At 42.9% G+C, this 24661-nt stretch overlaps 1 protein-coding gene across 3 annotated transcripts in view; it reads right to left on the bottom strand.

The window, feature by feature from the left end:
- Positions 1-24661, bottom strand: part of LOC133617265 (protein AF-17-like) — a 116913-nt gene that overhangs the window by 46492 nt on the left and 45760 nt on the right. For all 3 annotated transcript variants that reach the window (XR_012050908.1, XM_061977152.2, XM_061977153.2), the window contains exons 8-12: positions 24449-24538; positions 12068-12215; positions 11237-11983; positions 10872-11032; positions 1036-1135 (exon numbers count right to left, since the gene is read on the bottom strand). Coding sequence is in view for 2 of the 3 variants with exons in the window: in XM_061977152.2 (XP_061833136.1) it covers positions 1036-1135; positions 10872-11032; positions 11237-11983; positions 12068-12215; positions 24449-24538 (1246 nt within the window). In the remaining variant the exon portion in view is untranslated. The remainder of the gene's footprint in view (positions 1-1035; positions 1136-10871; positions 11033-11236; positions 11984-12067; positions 12216-24448; positions 24539-24661) is intronic.

The following is a 24661-nucleotide window of genomic DNA, read 5'->3' as shown; positions in this document are numbered from 1 at the left end:
TAAATATAGACGCAAAAACAACTAGCGGCCGCAAACACTTTCTGGCTTGATCAATCACTAAACAATAAAAATTGCATCTCCTCCTCCTCTTATTGTGATCATTCTTAGGGATGTCCGATAATATCGGACTGCCGATATTATCGGCCGATAAATGCTTTATAATGTAATATCGAAAATTATGGGTATTGGTTTCAAAATTATCGATATCGGTTTCAAAAAGTAAAATGTATGTCTTTTTAAAACGCCAATAAACCTTAAAGGCACTGCCTTTGCGTGCCGGCCCAGTCACATGATATATATGGCTTTTCACACACACAAGTGACTGCAAGGCATACTTGATCAACAGCCATACAGGTCACACTGAGGGTGGCCGTATAAACAACTTTAACACTGTTACAAATATGCGCCACACTGTGAACCCACACCAAACAAGAATGACAAACACATTTCGGGAGAACATCCGCACAGAACCCCTTGCATCACCCCTACCTCAACCTCCTCATGCTCTCTCAGGGAGAGCATGTCCCAAATTCCAAGCTGCTGTTTTGAGGCATGTTAAAAGAAATAATGCACTTTGTGACTTAAATAATAAATATGGCAGTGCCATGTTGGCATTTTTTTCCATAACTTGAGTTGAAGTTGTTCTCTTATTTCGGAAAACCTTGTTACATTGTTTAATGCATCAAGCAAGGCATCACAACAAAATTAGGCATAATAATGTATTAATTCCACGACTGTATATATTGGTATTGGTTGATACCGGTATCGGTAATTAAGTGTTGGACAATATCGGAATATCGGATATCGGCAAAAAAGCCATTATCGGACATCTCTAATCATTCTAATAATCAGCATATATTCTGCATATGCATGAAGACAAACACGCTATTATTGTCATTTAAGTGACAAAATCCCTCGGCACAAGATCTTCGTAGGTCAGCTTTGTGTGTGCTATGAAGTTGGCATGATCAGGCCCAAGGTGTCCATATCGGACTGTTAATGACAAAGGTCAAAGTCCACGTTTCTGGCTCATACCTGGTAGTGAGGTCGGGGCTTGGCTCAGTAGTGGCGGCAGTGTGGAAAGACCACTGGTGAAAGGTTGTGAGGAGGTCACGCTGCTATACCCTGGATGCACCTAGAAGTTTGAAAAAAAGAATGTGAGAGTCTTAGAGAAGGTATTTAGAATCCACAGCTGAATAATTTCAGAATTTAGTAAAACATACTAAATAATAGCGAGCGTCTCGGTACAACTTTTTCACTTCCGATACGATACTGATATTAGGGCCTTGACCAATGGCCGATACGATATCAGCACAAATCATACATTCTTTTAGTTTGTAATGTGAAATGTTAGAAAAGGCTGAATTAAGTCTGACTCAAACAGAGAATGGCAGAAAAAAAAACTATTCATTATTAACTGTATGGAATGAACTTTGTTCCCAACCCGACCAAAAGAGGGCGCCATTGACTGGCTCAAATCCACTAGATAGGTATGGTAGGAGGTCAAAGTGTGCAATTTGCCAGAGTATATTTCACTGGGCTGAGGACTGCCCAAATAAGGCTGAACATGTAAAAATTACAGAGGAAAATGCAGAGACAGAAGCAATTGAAGAGTGTAATGTTACATTGTTTTCTAAAGAGTCAGTATCTGATGATGAAATATTTATGGTAGAAGCCTTAGGTCCAGCTGTAATTGACACTGCATGCACCAGAACAGTCTGTTATGTGAACGGCAGTGGCCAGTTTGTTATTGTGTTCCCTGAATTTAAACTCAGTAAAATAAACTGATACAAAGAAGAAGGTTGTCGTCATCGAATTATCACGAACTTATGCTAGCTTTAATAAAATTGAAGTAGAGTTTTTTGGGGCGACACCGAGCAGCTACAATAAGTAATTGAAGTGGACCTATTATGCAAAACCAACTTTTCTTACCTATTGGTACCTGTTTTTGTGTATTTGGGATCTGCGTGAGTCCCAAAAGTTTAAAATTAAACCATGGAGGTGTGGCGGAGATGTTTATAAAACAATCTAGCCTTCTTTCATACTTCCAGATATCTCCATACATGGTAGAGATTTATCCAAAGAGCTTTGCGCGAGTCTGCAATTGTAGTCTGACGCTGCAGTCAATAAAGTCCTATTTTTTCTTTCTCTATCCTCTCGTTGTGGGGCGGACTGGCTCCTACATGCACATGCATCTTCTGCTGTTACCATTTCTAATACAAAGTAGCGTATAGTTCTAACTTATATCTGTCAGTAGACTCCATATGGAAGTGTTAACAATTACGGGGAGAAGACAGTGGGTCCTGGATTTCCTGACAGGCAGACCACAAGTGGTTAGAGCAGGGAACTGCACCTCATCAACCATCATCCTCAACACCGGAGCCCCCCAGGGCTGCGTTCTGAGCCCCCTCCTCTATTCACTCTACACACATGACTGTGTGGCTAAAAACACCACCAACTCCATTGTGAAATTTGCTGACGACACAGCTGTGGTGGGCCTGACCTCCGGTAACAATGAGACGGCCTACCTGAGTGAAGTGAAGAACCTGGCACTATGGTGTCAGGAGAACCACCTCGCCCTGAACGTCAGCAAGACCAAGGAGATCATAGTGGATTTTAGGAGACGGGGGGCAAGGAACTACAGTCCACTCAGCATAGACGGGACGCTGGTCGAGAGAGTGACCAACTTCAAATACCTCGGAGTGACAATATCAGAAGACCTGTCCTGGACCACACACATAGACAACGTGGTGAAAAAGGCACGACAGCGTCTCTACTTCCTCAGGAGACTCAGGAAATTCAAACTAAACCACAAGATCCTCAGAAACTTCTACTCATGCACAACAGAGAGTGTCATGACTGGAAACATCACCTCCTGGTTTGGGAATAGCACCGCACACGACCGCAACAGACTGCTGAGAGTGGCCAAATCAGCCGAGCGCACCATCGGAGGTGTGCTCCCAACCATCTGCAACATCAACACCGGGCGGTGTAGATCCAAGGCCAAGAGGATAGTGAGGTACTCTAGCCACCCAAGCAACTGCCTCTTCTCACTGCTGCAGTCAGGCAAGCGCTACCGGAGTCTCATGGCCAACACGGAGAGACTCAGGAGGAGCTTCTATCCCCAAGCCATCAGACTGCTCAACTGCACCGCTGATTAACACTTTATCACAATTGCACAAAACCGCACGCACAAGAATCACTTTACTTACCACTGTAATTACTGGACTACAATACTCTTCATTCAATGACTGTAAATAATGTAAAAACAAGAGTATAAAGAAGTCATACTATTTGTTCATACTACTGTCACTACTCAACTGCCAAAATAACTGTAGACACCTTAATATTTATTACTTCCTATACTGTATATACTGTGTATACTGTATATACTGTTATAGTATTTCATATTGCACTGGTACTGTATGTGACTACTGTACTTTTACTTCTACCATAACTACTGGGACTTATTGTGCAACTTATTGTCTTGTAATTAATGTACATCAGAGCTATACAAATTGTTGTATTTTTTGTATTTAGTGTATTAGATTCAGCAACTAGTGATTGGATCCCACTGTACGCAATATCTGAAGAGCATGGAAAAAAGCATTTCACTGTGGTGTACTCTGCATGTGACAAATAAAACCCTTGAACCTTGAAGACGCAGTCGAAGTCGTGGCACATAAATAAGACCGCCCACATAACGGCGCATCCTGAAGAGACAATCAGAAAGGGGCTTGTAGATGGTCTGTAAAACATAATCTATGCAAAATGTTTGCCAAAGAACCATCATTACATGTTATGTAGACCACAAGAAAGAGTTTTTAATAGTAGAAAATAAATCATAGAAAATGAATGGGATGGATGACCTCTTTAAATTGAGGTCATGACACAGTCAATTGTTGTTTCTGGATATTCTCTAATATGCTTTTGCCTTGGAAGCTGTGCATGTGTAAGTAATATGCAACTATAACATCCTACTCAGTGGCCTAGTGGTGAGAGTGTCCGCCCTGAGATCGGTAGGTTGTGAGTTCAAACCCCGGCCGAGTCATACCAAAGACTACAAAAATGGGGCCCATTACCTCCCTGCTTGGCACTCAGCATCAAGGGTTGCAATTGGGGGTTAAATCACCAAAAATGATTCCCGGGCGCGGCCACCGCTGCTGCCCACTGCTCCCTTCACCTCCCAGGGGGTGACCAAGGGGATGGGTCAAATGCAGAAGACAAATTTCACCACACCTAGTGTGTGTGTGACAATCATTGGTACTTTAACTTTAACTTAACTTAACTATAATTATTTAATTAATGTTAATATTTAGCTCTGTCATCCGGGAGGAGCGCAAAGCAAAGCCGCTGCTCCTCCACATCGAGAGGAGCCAGATGAGGTGGTTCGGGCATCTGGTTATGTTGCACCCCCCCCCGACATCTCCCTGGGGAAGTGTTTAGGGCATGTCCAACCGGTAGGAGGCCACGAGGAAGACCCAGGACACGTTGGGGTGACTATGTCTCCCGGCTGGCCTGGGAACGCCTTGGGATCCCCCGGAAGGAGCTGGACAAAGTGACTGGGGAGAGGGAAGTCTAGGCTTCTATGCTTAGGCTGCTGCCCCTGTGTCCCAACGTCCGATAAGCAGAAGAAGATGAATCGATGGTGTTTATATTTACAAATGTGCTGTTTTAGACTGCAATATTGTTCAATTAAGGACTCTTATTACTAAGGATGTAACGGTATTGTGAATATTGCTGTATTTCGGTTTCAAAATGCTAGCAATAATGTTGTGGTATGAACTTGGAGTACTCCCGTCAATGTAGGTTTTTTGGGGGGCGTTATTAAATAAATGGGCTACATATCCCATGATCCCTTGTGCAGTGCGGCGAGCAGAGTGGAGAACCTCCTGCAAAGTCCAAATCAGAAGTATGGACACATTTTGGTTTTATCTGAGAAAACATGATGTTGTAGTCCATGGGTGTCAAACTCTGGCCCGCGGGCCAAATTTGGTCCGCCGTGTAATTTCACTTGGCCCTTGAGGCGATATCAAATTAACACTAGAGCTGGCCCGGCGATTATATTCAGCGGCATTCAACCGCATTCTCCGCTAATTCTCATACTTGCCAACCCTCCTGGGAGACTCAAATTTCAGTGCCCCTCCCAAAAATCGTCACGTCCGCTTTTCACCCAGTCCAGCAAATGCTGGCCCAGTCACATAATATGTGCGGCTTCAGTACGCACACACACACTCGTGAATGCAACGCATACTTGGCCAACAATGATACAGGTTACACTGACGGTGCCCATATAAATAACTTTAACACTGTTAGAAATATGCGCCACACTGTGAATCCACACCAAACAAGAATGACAAACACATTTCGGGAGAACATCCGCACCGTAACACAACAAAACAAATACCCAGAATCCCATGCATCCCTAACTCTTCCGGGCTGCAATACACACCACCCCCGACCCCCCCCGGCTACCACCAAACTCCGCCCCCCCAACCCGGTAGCGGGGGTGTATATTGCAGCCCGGAAGAGTTAGGGATACATGGGATTCTGGGTATTTGTTTTGTTGTGTTCATGTTGTGTTACGGTGCGGATGTTCTCCCGAAATGTGTTTGTCATTCTTGTTTGGTGTGGATTCACAGTGTGGCGCATATTTCTAACAGTGTTAAAGTTATTTATACGGGCACCGTCAGTGTAACCTGTATCGCTGTTGGCCAAGAATGCATTGCATTTACATGTGTGTGCGTGCTGAAGTTGCACATATTTTGTGATGGGGCCGGCACGTTGTTGGAATGGATGAAAAGCAGACGTGAAGACAGCTCATGGAGGATGATAAATGCAGTGCCTATAAAGCACGCCCCCAAGACTGTGGTCCGGGTGGACTACGAGATATAATGACTGATGAACAACTTTGTTCGATAATGAAGGATGCCTCAGCTCAAAGCCTGAGCTCCAACATTAATGAACTAGCATCCAAGAAAAGATGGCAGGTATCTGGCTTGGGCACATCAGATTAGATCAGTGTGTTGCAAACTGAGCAGTATAAAGTCCTGAATGGTTGGTTTATTCATTGTTATTTTATTTTCTAATTTGTTAGCCTGTGGAAAAAGTTAATGTTGATATTTACCTCAGAAGGCTGCAAATAGAAAAGAGGCATTCAATTTTTATTTAAATTGTATTTGATATGCCATTGATATTTTTTAATTATTATTATTATTATTATTATTATTTGTAACTCGATTTTGCATGTCACTATAAAGTTATATAAGCCTTGCTTGTTCAATATTTAATGCAAAACTTGTTTGGGTCGCTATTAAAAGGTTAATTTGTTCAACCTTGGCCCGCGGCTTTGTTCAGTTTTAAATTTTGGCCCACTCTGTATTTGAGTTTGACACCCCTGTTGTAGTCTCTCATCAGTCCGATTAATGAGCAGACAAACGGTGTTACTCCTCATGTGGGAGCACGGACACGCAAACGCAACGTCTACAACGAGGAATACGAGGAATTGGCCAGTTGATGAACCGTCACTTGGAAAAAATCCTTGATGTGAAACAAAGAAGTCAGCCAGGCCAAACATCAATTTGTGACGTATTTACATTAGTAAAAGTTAAATTGCCAGTTAACCTTGTGAGAATCAGCATTCTCCTATCAAATACAAAAAATGTCCACTGCAGAGGACGATGCTTCTCAGGTAGTTAAAAGTTGAAAGACACAAAACTAACCATTATTGTTTTACACTTGGAAAAAGGCATGTTTACATTGTCACTTCAAAGCAGTGCTTCTCAATTATTTTCTGTCGTGCCCCCCCTAGAAAGAAGAAAATATTTTGTGCCCCCCCACACTCTCCATTGTGACTATAAATAGTATTATAAAATTGTTATAGCTATACCTCTGCATAACATTGTAAGCTTATTACCATTAAAGGAAACAACACACCGGCCTTTCCTAGTCCCCCACCGTGGTTACAGTGAAGCGCTTCATCACATTCTGGTAAGGCAAAAATAAAACATGTTCCCAGAGGTCACATGCACCCCCGCACTGGCATCGCACCACACCCCCCCAGGGGGGCCCGCCCCACTGCTTGAGATGCACTGCTTTAAAGACACCCCACCAAAGTTACTTGAAACACTTTATGTTCCTGCAGTATTATTTGCACTGAAAATACTTGTTAGTACTAATAAATATGATTAGAACATTTCAGCATTATGTTTTTGTTCAAATACAGTAAGGGCCGGATTTACTAAAGGTTTACGTGTACTAAAACCCGTTGCTACCACACGCAAAGCTGAGCTACTAAACGTGTGCAAAGTGGATTGCATTTGTTAAGTGAGCAGAATAAGGTGTGCAATTCATTTTGAGTCTCTGTCTTCATTATTATGCAGAATATGTGCTGTTTATCAAAACGCCCACCATATGGGAGGAGAAGACGCAAATATAAAAATTTTGCAGGTGCAATGTGATTTATCAATACTCATCACAATTTTGCGCTTATTTAAGCATGTGTCATAAGGACATACAACTGACAGTTACACACACTGCTACAGGATCAGCGCTCGTGCTGCAAAGAATGGACAGATGAGAATCCTCCGTTGTATGTGTGTCAACATTTTGGACTGATGAAATAAAATAAAAAATAAATAAATACAAATATTTGACATATCGTCTATTCAGCTACAAAATGTTATAATTTTATAGCTGCTTGAGGATTTAAGGGGCTGATTAAAACTCAATTCAATTGATGCGTTTTGGTGTCCTTTAGTATCTTTTAATGACGTTCCTTTTTATAACGTATAATATTAAAATATTTTTTTATTTGAAAAAAACTGCTTGAAATATGTATTTTTGCTTTTTAAATGGAGTAAGTGCAGCCTCCCGACAATGCACCGTCAGCGGTAAAAAAAAAAGAAGAAAAAAAGGTGGTGTTAACGTAGATGCACTGCAGGACTGCTGCTAAAATGCCCATAAAAAGTGGTAGAAGTCTCCTGCATGTTTGAAAACATAGCAAAATGCCACAAGTAGGAGCATGATAACATGAATGTGCAGTAAATGAGAGTGTCTCTGCGGTATTGCCACATACAGTATAGTGCATGCAAAATCCTCATTTAAATAAGGCGGTCTGCACCGCTTCTCAATTGCACACACAGTGTTAGTAAATCGCATGCAACACACCCACTAATAGTACACATTATTTTAAAGATTGCACTTGCTGATTACCGCGTGGTTTTTGGATCTTAGGAAATCAAGCCCTAAGTGTGTTTATACTTAACATTCCAGCCACTTAATTTTAAACACTACGGAAATTGTTACCAAGCCTTTACTTTTTATGACGAAACCACAATAATATCCAACCGTGACCTTAACATGGTGACAATATTGTACCGTGAGATTTTGATATTGTTACATCCCTACTTATTGCAAATATCTAGATTGTTTGTTATTTGTTTGCTCTGCTGCTGTGTACAGTAGTTGCTGGCTACTCGAAGCCTTAAAGGCCTACTGAAACCCACTACTACCGACCACGCAGTCTGATTTATATATCAATGATGAAATCTTAACATTGCAACACATGCCAATACGGCCGGGTTAACTTACTAAAGTGCAATTTTAAATTTTGCGCGAAATATCCCGCTGAAAACGTCTCGGTATGATGACGCCTGCGCGTGACGTCACGGATTGTAGAGGACATTTTGAAACAGCATGGTGGCCAGCTATTAAGTCGTCTGTTTTCATCGCAAAATTCCACAGTATTCTGGATATCTGTGTTGGTGAATCTTTTGCAATTTGTTCAATGAACAATGGAGACAGCAAAGAAGAAAGCTGTAGGTGGGAAGCGGTGTATTGCGGCAGGTGTTGTGCCGGATAACGCACCCCTGCCGTAGAATGCACCCCTTGACTGGTGTGCCGGATAACACAGCTGGTGTTTCATTGTTTACATTCCCGAAAGATGACAGTCAAGCTTTACCATTGGCCTGTGGAGAACTGGGACAACAGAGACTCTTACCAGGAGGACTTTGAGTTGGATGCGCAGACGCGGTACTGTGAGTACGCATGCAGCTGCGGCTTCCAAACATTTGATCGCTTGCCCGTACGTGCGTGCCGCTATGTGCATGTCACGTACGTAACTTTGGGGACTTTGGGGAAATATATGTGCTGTATGAACTTTGGGGAGGTGAACGGTACTTTGGGCTGTGGGATTGAGTGTGTTGTGCAGGCGTTTGAGTTGTATTGGCGGGTTATATGGGCGGGAGGGGGGAGGTGTTTGTTATGCGGTATTAATTTGTGGCATATTAAATATAAGCCTGGTTGTGTTGTGGCTAATAGAGTATATATATGTCTTGTGTTTATTTACTGTTTTAGTCATTCCCAGCTGAATATCAGGTCCCACCCGCCTCTCACAGCATCTTCCCTATCTGAATCGCTCCCACTGCCCTCTAGTCCTTCACTCTCACTTTCCTCATCCACAAATCTTTCATCCTCGCTCAAATTAATGGGGAAATCGTCGCTTTCTCGGTCCGAATCGCTCTCGCTGCTGGTGGCCAAGATTGTAAACAATGTGCAGATGTGAGGAGCTCCACAACCTGTGACGTCACGCTACTCGTCTGCTACTTCCGGTACAGGCAAGGCTTTTTTATCAGCGACCAAAAGTTGCGAACTTGATCGTCGATGTTCTCTACTAAATCCTTTCAGCAAAAATATGGCAATATCGTGAAATGATCAAGTATGACACATAGAATGGACCTGCTATCCCCGTTTAAATAAGAAAATCGCATTTCAGTAGGCCTTTAAGTACAGTAGCCTACCGTTTTTACATTTTTGTTTACTGGCTGTTGAACTTTGCACATGCACATGCTGCAGGACTGCTTGTATCAAAGATTCTAGAGCAGTGGTTCTTAACCTGGGTTCGATCGAACCCTACGGGTTCAGCGAGTTGGCCTCAGGGGTTCAACGCGGAGGCATACTTGCCAACCCTCCCGATTTTCCCGGGAGACTCCCAAATTTCAATGCCCCTCCCGAAAATCTCCCGAATTTCTCCCGACTTCCACCCAGACAACAACATTGGGGGCGTGCCTTAAAGGCACTGCCTTTGCGTGCCGGCCCAGTCACATCATATCTGCGGCTTTACACATAGAATGCAAGCCATACGTGATCAACAGCCATACAGGTCACACTGAGGGTGGTCGTATAAACAACTTTAACACTGTTACATATATGCGCCACACTGTGAACCCACACCAAACAAGAATGACAAACACATTTCGGGAGAACATCCGCACGGTAACACAACATAAACACAATAGAACAAATACCCAGAACCCCTTGCAGCACTAACTCTTCCGGGAGGCTACAATATACACCCCCCGCTACCCCCTACCCTCCCCCCGCCCCCCATCTCTCGAATTCGGAGGTCTCAAGGTTGGCAAGTATGCGCGGAGGTCAAGACACACCCGACTCATCATGTAATTAAAAACTTCTCCCTCTCAGCGTATTATGGATACGGCGACAGCAGAAGTCACACTGATTTGCAGGTGTGTAATTTGTTGGGAGTTCACGCACTGTGTTGGCACTGTATTCATGCACAGTTCATTTTGTGCACCAGTAAAAAAACATATAACTTTGTCTTGAATTTGAAAAAAAAAACATTTTATTTTTCACTAAAAAAGGGTTCGATTAATGCGCATATGAAACTGGTGGGGTTTGGTACCTCCAACAAGGTTAAGAACCACTGTTCTAGAGGCAAGCAAATATATTCCCATACTGATATCGGTCCAACACCACAACTAAATAATATTATAATAAAACACCGATCTCTGATGTATGCAAGTAACATAACATGGTCAAAATGAGACTGAGCAGGGCTATTCCTATTGCACCTGTGGGTTTGTGACGGCGTTGGCTGGTGGTAGAGAGAGCGCGTGGGACGGAAGGACTCCTGTTGAGAGAGAGGCGCTACACACTCCTCCGCCCAGAGACACAGAGGTGCTGCAGATACCACCACAAGCGGTGAGAGGGTTTTTTAGGCTGGAATAGATACCTGAGAAAGACAGAACAATAAATAATCATAGAAATATATTCTCTGCGCAAACACTGTGACAGACTATATTATATGTCCCGTGGCTTCTTTAAACTCGCTAAAAAAAACTAGTGTTTACTAATGTGTACAGTTTGTCTGCAAAGAAAAGCCTTTGCTGCGCTATGCTCACAGGAAGCTTGAGGGCTACCACACACGCCCACTCACCCGAGCCAAGCAGTGAGCTCCCACGGCTTGTGGAAAAGCTGCTCGTTGAGGAGGATGAGTGTGACAAGGAGGAAAGGGTGGTGGTGGCGGTAGGCAGTGCGGCGGAGAAGGAAGGTTGCGGAATGGAAGACGGGCTTGGGTAGAGCGAGGGGGTGAAGACTGGATGAGGAGGAGGCGTGTTGTCGTGGTGGTGGTGATGATGCGCGTCCTCCCTCCTCTCTTGGTTCTTGCTGCCCCGAGGCCGCCCTGGACCGTGGCGACTCTTTTTGTTGCCGCGGTGTCGTCTCTCTCGCGTCAGAGTCGCGGGGCTGCTTTTGCCCTCTTGGTCCGCCTCTTCCGGAATGGGCGGCGTGCTCAGCTGAGAGAGCTTGCACAGAGACTTGGAGGGTTTGTAGTCGACCGTGGAGAGCTTGCGGATCTTGCTGCTGCTACCCAGCGCGGATGTGGAGGTGATGCGCATGATGGATCCAAAAGTTGAAATTGTGACCTTGTTCTCAAAGGGGCTCGAGGTCCCATCTGACTGATCGTGACCCTGCGACCGTGCCAGTTGGCCTTCAGTGGGAGTCAATGCTGGCGGCTTGTGATATTTACGAGCCTCTTCTTCCTTGTCGTCCTCATCTTTGTCTTCATTCTTTTCATCATCCACAGCCTCCTCCTGGACCGCGAGCCTCCTGTGACGCGCTTTGCGGTCCTCGCTACTATGGTCACGCTCCAGGCGGGGGGAGGAGAACTGATGAAAATCTGGAGCTGAAGACAAAAATCCCCCTTCATGAGAAACACAAAGCCAAAAAACACATCTGACGTTTGCCCCTTTAATTGTTGCGCTGGTACCTGGATTAAATGGACTGGATGAGCAGGAAGAGGAGGAGCAGCTCTTGCCGCTGCTTCCGGTTTTCTTACTGCGATGACTGTGACTGTGTGAGCTGAGCTTCTTGGACTTTCCCTCACTGTCTTTGGGGCTGTGATGACTAGAAGAGAGCTAACCAAGCACACATACACACAAACACACAGTTAGTAAGACCTCTCACCAATAGGCTGCAATACCAACAACAGTGAAATGCCACCTACTCAGTGGCCTAGTGGTTAGAGTGTCCGCCCTGAGATCGGTAGGTTGTGAGTTCAAACCCCGGCCGAGTCATACCAAAGACTATAAGAAAATGGGACCCATTACCTCCCTGCTTGGCACTCAGCATCAAGGGTTGGAATTGGGGGTTAAATCACCAAAATGATTCCCGGGCGCGGCCACCGCTGCTGCCCACTGCTCCCCTCACCTCCCAGGGGGTGATCAAAGGTGATGGGTCAAATGCAGAGAATAATCTCGCCACACCTAGTGTGTGTGTGACAATCATTGGTACTTTAACTTTAACTTAACTTTAAATGGAAGTTATTGCCAAAAAAAAATTATATTAGATCCTTGCCGTGTAGTTAAGCAAGTTTTAAGAGCACGTTTCCTATTTTCCATATGATCTTTCTTCATCATTTCCAGTGATTCCCATGTATTTATCTGTAGCGGGCCGCCACAAATAGATTTGGCGCAACCTGTTGGGTGGCGGTATTCGGTAAGTTTTGGATGATGTCCGATAATGGCTTTTTTGCCGATATCCGATATTGTCCAACACTTAATTACCGATTCCGATATCAACCGATACCGATATATACAGTCGTGGAATTAACACATTTTTAAGCCTAATTTTGTTGTGATGCCCCGCTGGATGCATTAAACAATGTAACAAAGTTTTCCAAAACAAATCAACTCAAGTTATGGAAAAAAATGCCAACATGGCACTGCCATATTTATTATTGAAGTCACAAAGTGCTTTTTTTTTTTAACATGCCTCAAAACAGCAGCTTGGAATTTAGGACATGCTCTCCCCGAGAGAGAATGAGGAGGTTGAGGTGGGCGGGGTTGGGGTGTTTTAGAGGGTAGCGGGGGGGGGGGGGGGGGGGGGGGGGGGTATATTGTAGCGTCCCGGAAAAGTTAGTGCTGCAAGGGTTTCTGGGTATTTGTTCTGTTGTGTTTATGTTGTGTTACGGTGCAGATGTTTTCCCGAAATGTGTTTGTCATTCTTGTTTGGTGTGGTTTCACAGTGTGGCGCATATTTGTAACAGTGTTAAAGTTGTTTATACGGCCACCCTCAGTGTGACCTGTATGGCTGTTGACCAAGTATGCTTTGCCTCCACTTTAAGGCACGCCCCGAATATTGTTGTCTGGGTGGAAATTGGGAGAAATTCGGGAGAATGGTTGCCCCGGGAGATTTTCGGGAGGGGCACTGAAATTCTGGAGTCTCGCGGGAAAATCGGGAGGGTTGGCAAGTATGATTGGGAGACGCAACTGCTCTGTACTTCTCCCTACGTCCGTGTACCACTCCGTACAGTGGCGTTTTAAAAAGTCATACATTTTACTTTTTGAAACCGATACCGATAATTTCCGATATTACATTTTAAAGCATTTATCAGCCGATAATATCGGCAGTCCGATATTATCGGACATCTCTAATGACAATGACTGGAAATCTGCAGTGATACAAATAAATGATAGCACATCTTGTTCAAAGCTTCAAAGCTTAATCTAATACAGTTTAAGGTTGTCCATTGCATATATTTTACTAACGCTAGACTTTCCAAAATGTATGCCATTATTGCAGATACATGTAATCGATGTCAATCGACTCCTGCCAACATGACACACATGCTCTGGTCCTGTCCCTGTCTGAAAGCCTACTGGATTAATATTTTTAAACATCTTGCAGATGCACAAAATTTTAAGATGACGCCTTGTGCAGAATTGGCTATATTTGGAATTCCACCGAACTATCAAAAAATCAAGCAGACTTTTAGAGATAGTATCGCCTTTGTGTCATTAATAGCTCGTAGAAGGATTTTATTGGAGTGAAAATCACAGTTTGCCCCCAAGGCCTCCCAATGGCTTAGGGACCTCATGTGACCTCAGTGACACTACTCTGTATGTTTGTGATTTTTGTTTTTGTTGTTACTTTTTTTTCCTTTTAGTCAGTTCGTGCGATTCTCTATCTGCTTGTGGTGAAGAGGAAGGCAGTACATTGCTACCCACAGTGACTGAAATGTAGGACGGGGGTGTTATTAATTTACTTTTATTATTATTATATATATATATATATTTATTTTTTTTAAATTTGGGGTAGGGGGCGGGGAACAAAAAAAGTGTATCTTTTGTCAGTACCTGTATTATTAGTTCCCTATCAAATGAATAAATAAATAAATATTAAAAAGAAGAGGTGGCAAACACACCTGGGGCCTCATGTATTAAAAGACTTGCGTGGATTTCCTACAAAAAAATGTTATGTTCAAATCTAGAAAACGTTGTACGCACAAACAAATTCAGATGTACATAAGTGTGCAAACGTAATAATATAAGCACATTTCTTTTGTACGTGGAATTGAGTGCACATGTTGGAGTGGCCACTCCTTGTCCATGCCCCAATCTTAATACGCAAATCATATTTAAATTAGCCAAGTGCCTGATGTTTCTCGATCGCACAGTCAGAGAACACAAAGATAATGAGCAAGACGGCAAAAAAGAAGACTTTCACCGACATTGGCGAGGAGGGGCTTCATGCCGCGGTGTAAAAATGTACACTATTCATCTGTTGTTGCAATTTAGTGCATCAGTGCATGCACCAAGGAAAAGGTGTGGTTTCGTATTTCACACTTTACATACAGGTTTTTAACATGTCTATACTTTGTACACAGAAACTAGACCAGGAGTCCCCAAACTTTTTTAGTCGGGGGCCGCATTGGGTTAAAAAAAATTTGTCCGGGGGCCGGGCTGTATATATATATATATATATATATATATATATATATATATATATATTCCGAGAGCGATGATGTCACGTTATCGATGGGAAAAAGCCTTTTTAGAGAATACGATATGCCTGACCGGCTAGGAGACAACGAGAGTAACAAGCGGTAGAAAATGGATTAGAAAGGACAGATTTAAAAAAAAATAATAATAATATATATATATTTTTTTAAAGTGTTTTGTTTTTTTAACTTGGGACTTCCCGTGGGCCAGATTTTGGACACAGGCCGTAGTTTGTGGGACCCCTGCACTAGACAATCAGGGGCTTATTTGACAGATTTTTCGAAACGGTTTACCAAAAAAACCCAGCAAGTCACTAACTTTAACCACTGACTCATAATGATGCTGTCAGGATGGGAGATACAATTTGGGGGGTACATTTGCTCAATGTGCATGACGAGGACGAATATTCAGACAATTACTAGAGATGTCCGATACGATAAATGCTTTAAAATGTAATATGGGAAATTATTGGTATCGGCTTCAACCTCCCGATTTTACCGGGAGACTCCCGAATTTCAGTGCCCCTCCCGAAAATCTCCCGGGGCAACCATTCTCCCGATTTCCACCCGAACAACATTATTGGGGGCGTGCCTTAAAGGCACTGCCTTTAGCGTCCTCTACAACCTGTCGTCACGTCCGCTTTTCCTCCATACAAACAGCGTGCCGGCCCAATCACATAATATATGCGGCTTTGACACACACATAAGGGAATGCAAGGCATACTTGATCAACAGTCATACAGGTCACACTGAGGGTGGCCGTATAAACAACTTTAACACTGTTACAAATATGCGCCACACTGTGAACCCACACCAAACAAGAATGACAAACACATTTCGGGAGAACATCTGCACCGTAACACAACATAAACACAACAGAACAAATACCCAGAACCCCTTGCAGCACTAATTCTTCCGGGACGCTACAATATACACCCACTCCCCCCCTCCCATCTCCCGAATTTGGAGGTGTCAAGGTTGGCAAGTATGCTCTAGTATACTCTGGACTGAATCTGTATGCCTTCATTGTTTTTGTAGCTGTTGTTTTGAGGCATGTTTAAAAAAAATAAAAAATAATGCACTTTGTGTAAGTCAAAGTATAGTATTTCCCATAGTTGTAGTGGGTATCAGGATGATCTCAGGGAGAGCATGTCCCAAATTCCAAGATGCTGCTTTGAGGCATGTTAAAAAAAATAATGCACTTTGTGACTTCAATAATAAATATGGCAGTGCCATGTTGGCACTTTTTTCCATAACTGGAGTTGAAGTTGTTCTCTTATTTTGGAAAACCTTGTTTTAGATTGATTGATTGAAACTTGTATTAGTAGATTGCACAGTACAGTGCGTATTCCGTACAATTGACCACTAAATGGTAACACACGAATACGTTTTTCAACTTGTTTAAGTCGGGGTCCACATTAAAAATTGTTTAATGCATCCAGCAGGGCATCACAACAAAATTAGGCATAATAATGTGTTAATTCCACGACTGTATATATCGGTATCGGTTGATATCGGAATCTGTAATTAAGAGTTGGACAATATCGGAATATCGGCAAAAAAGCCATTATCGAACATCTATAACAATTACATAAATAAGTGTATTCATCAAAAAGTCACAAATCGCACACAGTGCCATCCTGTGGTCTGTTCTCAACCATGCTGTTACGTAAAATGTAAGAATCAGATGTTGAACACGGCCTCATCTCAAAAATGTTGCTTAATTCCATTTGTGCATCACATATCATCTGTACATTGATCCAATGAAAATGTTTCCTGTTGACATACATATAATTATCATATGATGGCGCTTTTATAGCAATGTGTGTGCAGTCCATAGCTGTGATTACATTAGGAAGACCAGCTGTTGCTTAAAACTGCACTTTAATTCCGGCCTGTTCAGCCGCCTAGTACGGGAATTTGATACACTTAGCTAACATGCTGATAATTGAATGTGTTTTTTTGCACTTTGCCTACGCTTTTATATCCATTTGTGCAATTGCACACACTGGGGTGTTTTAATTAGCGATGTCCGATATTATCGGCCGATAAATGCTTTAAAATGAAATATCGGAAATTATAGGTATCGGTTTCAAAAAGTAACATTTATGACTTTTTAAAACGCCGCTGTACGGAGTGGTACACGGACGTAGGGAGAAGTACAGAGCAGTTGCGACTCCCAGTCATACTTGCCAATCCTCCTGATTTTCCCGGAAGACTCCGATTTTCAGTGCCCCTCCCCAAAATCTCCCGAGGCAACCATTCTCCCGAATTTCTCCCAATTTCCACCCAGACAACAATATTGGGGGCGTGCCTTAAAGGCACGGCATTTGCGTGCCGGCCCAATTACATAATATCTACGGCTTTTCACACACACAAGTGAATGCAAGGCCATCAGTGTGTGAATGTGTGAATGTGTGTGTGTGACTGGGTGAATGTGGAAAATAGTGTCAAAGTGCTTTGAGTTCCTTAAAGAGGTAGAAAAGCGCGATACAAGTACGACCCATTTACCATTTACTTGGTCAACAGCCATACAGGTCACACTGAGGGTGGCCGTATAAACAACGTTAACATTGTTACAAATATGCGCCACACTGTGAAACCACACCAAACAAGAATGACAAACACATTTCTGGAGAACATCCGCACTATAACACAACATAAACACAACAGAACAAATACCCAGAACCCCTTGCAGCACTAACTCTTCCGGGACGCTACAATATACACCCCCCGCTAACCCCGCCGCCCCCCCCAACCTCAACCCCGCCCACCTCAACCTCCTCATGTTCTCTCAGGGAGAGCATGTCCCAAATTCCAAGCTGCTGTTTTGAGGCATGTTAAAAAAAATAATGCACTTTGTGATTTCAATAATGAATATGGCAGTGCCATGTTGGCATTTTTTTCCATAACTTGAGTTGATTTATTTTGGAAAACCTTGTTGCATTGTTTAATGCATCCAGCGGGGCATCACAACAAAATTAGGCAAAATAATGTGTTAATTGCACGACTGTATATATCGGTATCGGTTGATATCGGAATTTGTAATTAAGACATGCACCTGGGGATAAGTTGATTGGCAACACTAAATTGGCCCTAGTGTGTGAATGTGAGTGCGAATGTTGTCTGTCTATCTGTGTTGGCCCTGCGATGAGGTGGCGACTTGTCCAGGGTGTACCCCGCCTTCCGCCCGATTGTAGCTGAGATAGGCTCCAGCGCCCCCCGCGACCCCAAAGGGAATAAGCGGTAGAAAATGGATGGATGGATGGAGTTGGACAATATCGGAATATCGGATATCGGCAAAAAAGCCATTATCGGACAGCTCTAGTTTTAATTATTCATATGTCTCTGATGTGCACATCAATTTTTCTTAGGAGTACATGTTTGACATTTCTTTATTTAAAAAGTTACCCAGCATCACCTATGATTGTCGGCAAAATGTCCAAAGCATGCAGAAAAGTCCCTACGACGGCCTTGAAGTTGGCGTGAGGCACCGCACCTTTCCACGTTCAGTTCTTTGCCGTGAAAAAGTGTGTACGCCAAGTTTTTTGCATATGCACTCTTAATACCGTATTTTTCGGACTATAAGTCGCAGCTTTGTTTGGCCGGGGGTGCGACTTATACTCAGGAGCGACTTATGTGTGAAATTATTAACACATTACCGTAAAATATAAAATAATATTATTTAGCTCATTCACGTAAGAGACTAGACGTATAAGATTGAATCGGATTTAGCGATTAGGAGTGACAGATTGTTTGGTAAACGTAAAGCATGTTCTATATTTTATAGTTATTTGAATGACTCTTATCATAATATGTTACGTTAACATACCAGGCACGTTCTCAGTTGGTTATTTATGCGTCATATAACGTACACTTATTCAGCCTGTTGTTCACTATTCTTTATTTATTTCAAATTGCCTTTCAAAAGTCTATTCTTGGTGTTGGGTTTTATCCAAATAAATTTCCCCAAAAAATGCAACTTATACTCCAGTGCGACTTATATATGTTTTTTTTCCTTCTTTATTATGCATTTTCGGCCGGCGCGACTTATACTCCGGAGCGACTTATACTCCGAAAAATACGGTACATGAAGCCCCTGGTCTGCCAGAAAATAAGAGGAGAATCAATGTTGCCAACACACTGCAAAAACTGAAATCGAAGTAAGATTAAATATCTCAAATAAGGGTGATATTTGCTTATTTTCTGTCTGATAAGATAATTATTCTCACTAAGCAGATTTTATGTTAGTGTATTACTTGTATTAAGTGTTTTGGTCCTAAATGATCTCAGTAAGATACAGCTTGTAGCTGAGATTTTATGACCTATATTGAGTAAAACATGCTTGAAACTAGAATATTAACTGTTGCAAAGCTGTGTCATCAACACTAACAAGTATAAAACTACTTTTTTAAAGTAATCATTTCTTACTTCAAGCATGAAAAAAAAATCACGATGTCGAGCGCATATCATTATGTCAAGATAATGGCACCAGCATTAACTTAATTTAAGAATATTTTTCAACATATTGAGCAAAAAGGTTTCTTTTTTTTCTACCAAGAAAAGTGCACTTGTTATTAGTGAGAATATACTTATTTTAAGGTATTTTTGGGTTCATTGAAGTTAGCTAATTTTACTTGTTTTGGAAAGTCTTTCAAGCCAAATTTTATTGTTCTATTGGCAGATAATTTTGCTTAGTTCAAATAAAATACCCCCAATTTTTGTATTTTGTTTTCTTGTTTTTAGAACACTGACTTTTTGCAGTGTAGGGCATGAACGATTTGTGTATACTTAAACACATGCAAACTTGATAGCACATGCAAAGCTGGTCTACTAAACTTATGCACAGAGAAATGCGTCTCTTTAATGAATGATGTCTATCTGTGTTGGCCCTGCGATGAGGTGGCGACTTGTCTAGGGCGTACCCTGCCTTCCGCCCGAATACAGCTGGGATAGGCTCCAGCTACGACCGTGACCCCGAGGGGGACAAGAGGTAGAAAATGGATAGATGGATAGTGAGCAGAATAAGGAACACAATCCATTTAGCGTGTCTGTCTTCATTAAACAGTAGTAACCCAAAACAAGCAGACATGAGAGACCAAGTATTCGCAGCAGGAGCGGAGATCCTGACATGCAAAACAAGTAATGAGACACTCTTCTGTCATTTGGTAACACTTTCCCAGTGAAATACTGTATGTAAACCTGCAGTGTCCGTGAAAGTGCAGCCCGGGGGGCGTTTGCAGACCACGACTTGTTTTTAATGGGCCAGTGGTACATTGTAGAAATAAATTTTTTTTTTTTCAAAAAACTAATTGTGCCAAAAGACACATTAATACAAATGAATAATAACATTTTTGTCAGGTTTGTCACTGACAGTTTAGTTATGTTTTGGTTTTTCCTCTTGTTTGTTTTTATTTCCTGTCAGCGCTCTTATTTTGGTTCAGTTTCCTGCTTGTCTCCCTGAGCGCTGTTTCCCCTCAGCTGCGGCTGATTGGCACCTGGCCACACCTGGTGTCAATCAGCCAGCTGCTATTTAGACCTGCTTTGCCCTCCAGTCAGTGCTGGAGTATTGTCGTTGTCGTTGTAGCTGTAAGCTACTATCTGTAAGCTGTATCCTGTATCCTGGAGCTGTTTGCAGCTTGCTGTCTTTTTGTTCCTCGTTTGCTGTTTGCTGGTTCCTGTTCCTGGTTTGTGTTTTTTCTTAATTTTTGGACATTAAATTATGTTTTCCTGCACCAAGCCTGCCGTCTCTGCATCTTGGGGTTCGTCACCAACACTTCGTGACAATTGTTTTTGCCTTTAAAAAAAACATGCATATACATCATGGCCAATAATGCAAACTAGAGAATGATGTTGCCATTATCTCACATGACATCCATCCATCTTCTTCCGCTTATCCAAGGTCGCAGCAGCCTAAGCAGGGAAGCCCAGACTTCCCTCTCTCCAGCCACTTCGTCCAGCTCCTCCCGGGGGATCCCGAGGCGTTCCCAGGCCAGCCGGGAGACATAGTCTTCCCAACGTGTCCTGGGTCTTCCCCGTTGCCTCCTACCGGTCGGACGTGCCCTAAACACCTCCCTAGGGAGGCGTTCGGGTGGCATCCTGACCAGATGCCCGAACCACCTCATCTGGCTCCTCTCGATGTGGAGGAGCAGCGGCTTTACTTTGAGCTCCCCCCGGATGACAGAGCTTCTCACCCTATCTCTAAGGGAGAGCGGAGGAAACTCATTTCGGCCGCTTGTACCCGTGATCTTTTCGGTCATAACCTAAAGCTCATGACCATAGGTGAGGATGGGAACGTAGATCGACCGGTAAATTGAGAGCTTTGCCTTCCGGCTCAGCTCCTTCTTCACCACAACAGATCGATACAGCGTCCGCATTACTGAAGACGCCGCAACGATCCGCCTGTCGATCTCACGATCCACTCTTCCCTCACTTGTGAACAAGACTCCGAGGTACTTGAACTCCTCCCCCCGGGGCAAGATCTCCTCCGCAACCCGGAGATGGCACTCCACCCTTTTCCGGGCGAGAACCATGGACTCGGACTTGGAGGTGCTGATTCTCATCCCAGTCGCTTCACACTCGGCTGCGAACCGACCCAGTGAGAGCTGAAGATCCTGGCCAGATGAAGCCATCAGGACCACATCATCTGCAAAAAGCAGAGACCTAATCCTGCAGCCACCAAACCTCTCACATGACAGTTATTATTAAATTTCCTTTCCAGCGCTATTATTGTTGTTTCTACTTCCTGTTTTCCTCTATTTGCCACCACTTATTTAGTCTGATTGCTGGAGTTTGCTAGCAAAACCATGACTCAATACCGGTGAAGCTTTCTAAACACATCAGCATCATCATCACAAAATGGTCTTCTTTTTGAGGAAGCTACAGTAAATAGCATTATGGTTTGTTACGTTATAATATATGTGATCTCTGTCTGTTAGTTAGTTAGCAACATAACTCGAACAGTTACAAACGGATTTTGCTGAAACTTTCAGGAAATGTCAGACATGGGATAAAGAACAAGTGATTCGATTTTGGGAGTAGTCCAGATCCCCATTTGAATTCTGGATTTTTTACAATCGGGATACAGGGCCTGGTAGAGGTCTTCACACTGAATGTGTTTCAAGTTTTATTCCTGCTATTTTGACTGTCCTTGGTTGACATAACATTTGAGGTCAATTAAAACCACTGAATAGGGGGACACTTCATAATCCGATGAGTCAACTAATCCGTTGAGAGAATCCAAAACATTTAATTATCAGAATAGTCACAGCCCTGGTGGGAAACACTGATCTCCCTTGTGTGGTGTTCGGGTCTGTGGGTCCCGTTTTCATTTTTTATTAAAATAAAAATGATACAATTAATTAATTTTTCAAACTGAGACTCACTGACTTTGGCTCATTTTCTGTGAAGTACATATATATGAATACATATTTAATGACCACACACCATACACCCCCCCCCCCCCCCCCCCTACACATTTATATTACATATATGATGTCCGGGTCCACTGGAAGTGTGGAAATTGATGTTCTGTGTACCACACACACCCACCCACCCACACACACACACACACACATACATCAGGCCTATACAGGAGAAGGACAGAGTGTAGGTACACAGAACATCAGAGGGTCAGATGTGCGAGAAAATGAGAGCAGACCGTGTTGACAAACAATGTTGCAACCTTGTGTGGGAACAACAGGTGCAGAAACACAAAAGAAGAATCCCTGTGGGATGCAGAAACTGGCAGAGAAATTTTCCTTGCAACGTTCATATTGTTGTTACTCAGCCAGCGTTTGTGGGTCTGATGGACCCGTTGCATTTTGTGGCTTTTAATGCCTCACAATCAAACACTGTTATGTTAAAATACTGAACAGATGTTTACCTTATCTCAATAAACATCTGTTCAGTATTTTAGACCCACAAACGCTGGCTGAGTAACAACAATATGAACATTAAAGGGGAACATTATCACCAGACCTATGTAAGCGTCAATATATACCTTGATGTTGCAGAAAAAAGACCATATATTTTTTTAACCGATTTCCGAACTCTAAATGGGTGAATTTTGGCAAATTAAACGCCTTTCTAATATTCGCTCTCGGAGCGATGACGTCACAACGTGACGTCGCATTGGGAAGCAATCCGCCATTTTCTCAAACACTGAGCCAAATCAGCTCTGTTATTTTCCGTTTTTTCGACTGTTTTCCGTACCTTGGAGACATCATGCCTCGTCGGTGTGTTGTCGGAGGGTGTAACAACACGAACAGGGACGGATTCAAGTTGCACCAGTGGCCCAGAGATGCGAAAGTGGCAAGAAATTGGACGTTTGTTCCGCACACTTTACCGACGAAAGCTATGCTACGACAGAGATGGCAAGAATGTGTGGATATCCTGCGACACTCAAAGCAGATGCATTTCCAACGATAAAGTCAAAGAAATCTGCCGCCAGACCCCCATCGAATCTGCCGGAGTGTGTGAGCAATTCAGGGACAAAGGACCTCGGTAGCACGGCAAGCAATGGCGGCAGTTTGTTACCGCAGACGAGCGAGCTAAACCCCCCTGGATGTCTTGGCTCACACCGTCCCGAAGATGATCAAGAGAAGAATATCGACCCTGGCCTGCTGACATGAGGGTATGTCTACAGAATATATTAATTGATGAAAATTGGGCTGTCTGCACTCTCAAAGTGCATGTTGTTGCCAAATGTATTTCATATGCTGTAAACCTAGTTCATAGGTGTTAGTTTCCTTTAATGCCAAACAAACACATACCAATCGTTGGTTAGAAGGCGATCGCCGAATTCGTCCTCGCTTTCTCCCATGTCGCTGGCTGTCGTGTCGTTTTCGTCGGTTTCGCTTGCATACGGTTCAAACCGATATGGCTCAATAGCTTCAGTTTCTTCTTCAATTTCGTTTTCGCTACCTGCCTCCACACTACAACCATCCGTTTCGATACATGCGTAATCTGTTGAATCGCTTAAGCCGCTGAAATCAGAGTCTGAATCCGAGCTAATGTCGCTATAGCTTGCTGTTCTTTCCGCCATGTTTGTTTGTGTTGGCTTCACTATGTGACGTCACAGGAAAATGGACGGGTGTTTATAACGATGGTTAAAATCAGGCACTTTGAAGCTTTTTTTAGGGATATTGTGTGATGGGTAACATTTTGAAAAAAACTTCGAAAAATATAATAAGCCACTGGGAACTGATTTTTAAGGGTTTTAACAATTCTGAAATTGTGATAATGTTCCCCTTTAAACAAGGGTTAATACAGTATGTCTCTCAAAGTGAAAGGTGCTGAGAACAATTGTGTGTTTTTTCAACAAACATGGTGACTAAAGCACCATGTATGTATTGCAGCATGTCATACCATGTCTATACTGCTCTGCATTACCGCAGGGACCAAGTTGTCCGAAGTCTTCTTGTGCCGCTCCTTCTGACGCATCTTGTCCTTATGACTCTGAACAGAAACGATGTATATTAGCTTCACTTCAACTGAGCGGTCCAAGCAAGCAAACACAAAATAGCATGTACAATATAGTTTTTTTATGATTTATAAAAATATTCATAAAAACAATAATTG

The sequence above is a fragment of the Nerophis lumbriciformis genome, linkage group LG16 (assembly GCF_033978685.3).
Source record: "Nerophis lumbriciformis linkage group LG16, RoL_Nlum_v2.1, whole genome shotgun sequence".
Classification (NCBI taxonomy): Eukaryota; Metazoa; Chordata; class Actinopteri; order Syngnathiformes; family Syngnathidae; genus Nerophis; species Nerophis lumbriciformis.
This window is presented reverse-complemented; position numbering and strand designations above follow the sequence as displayed.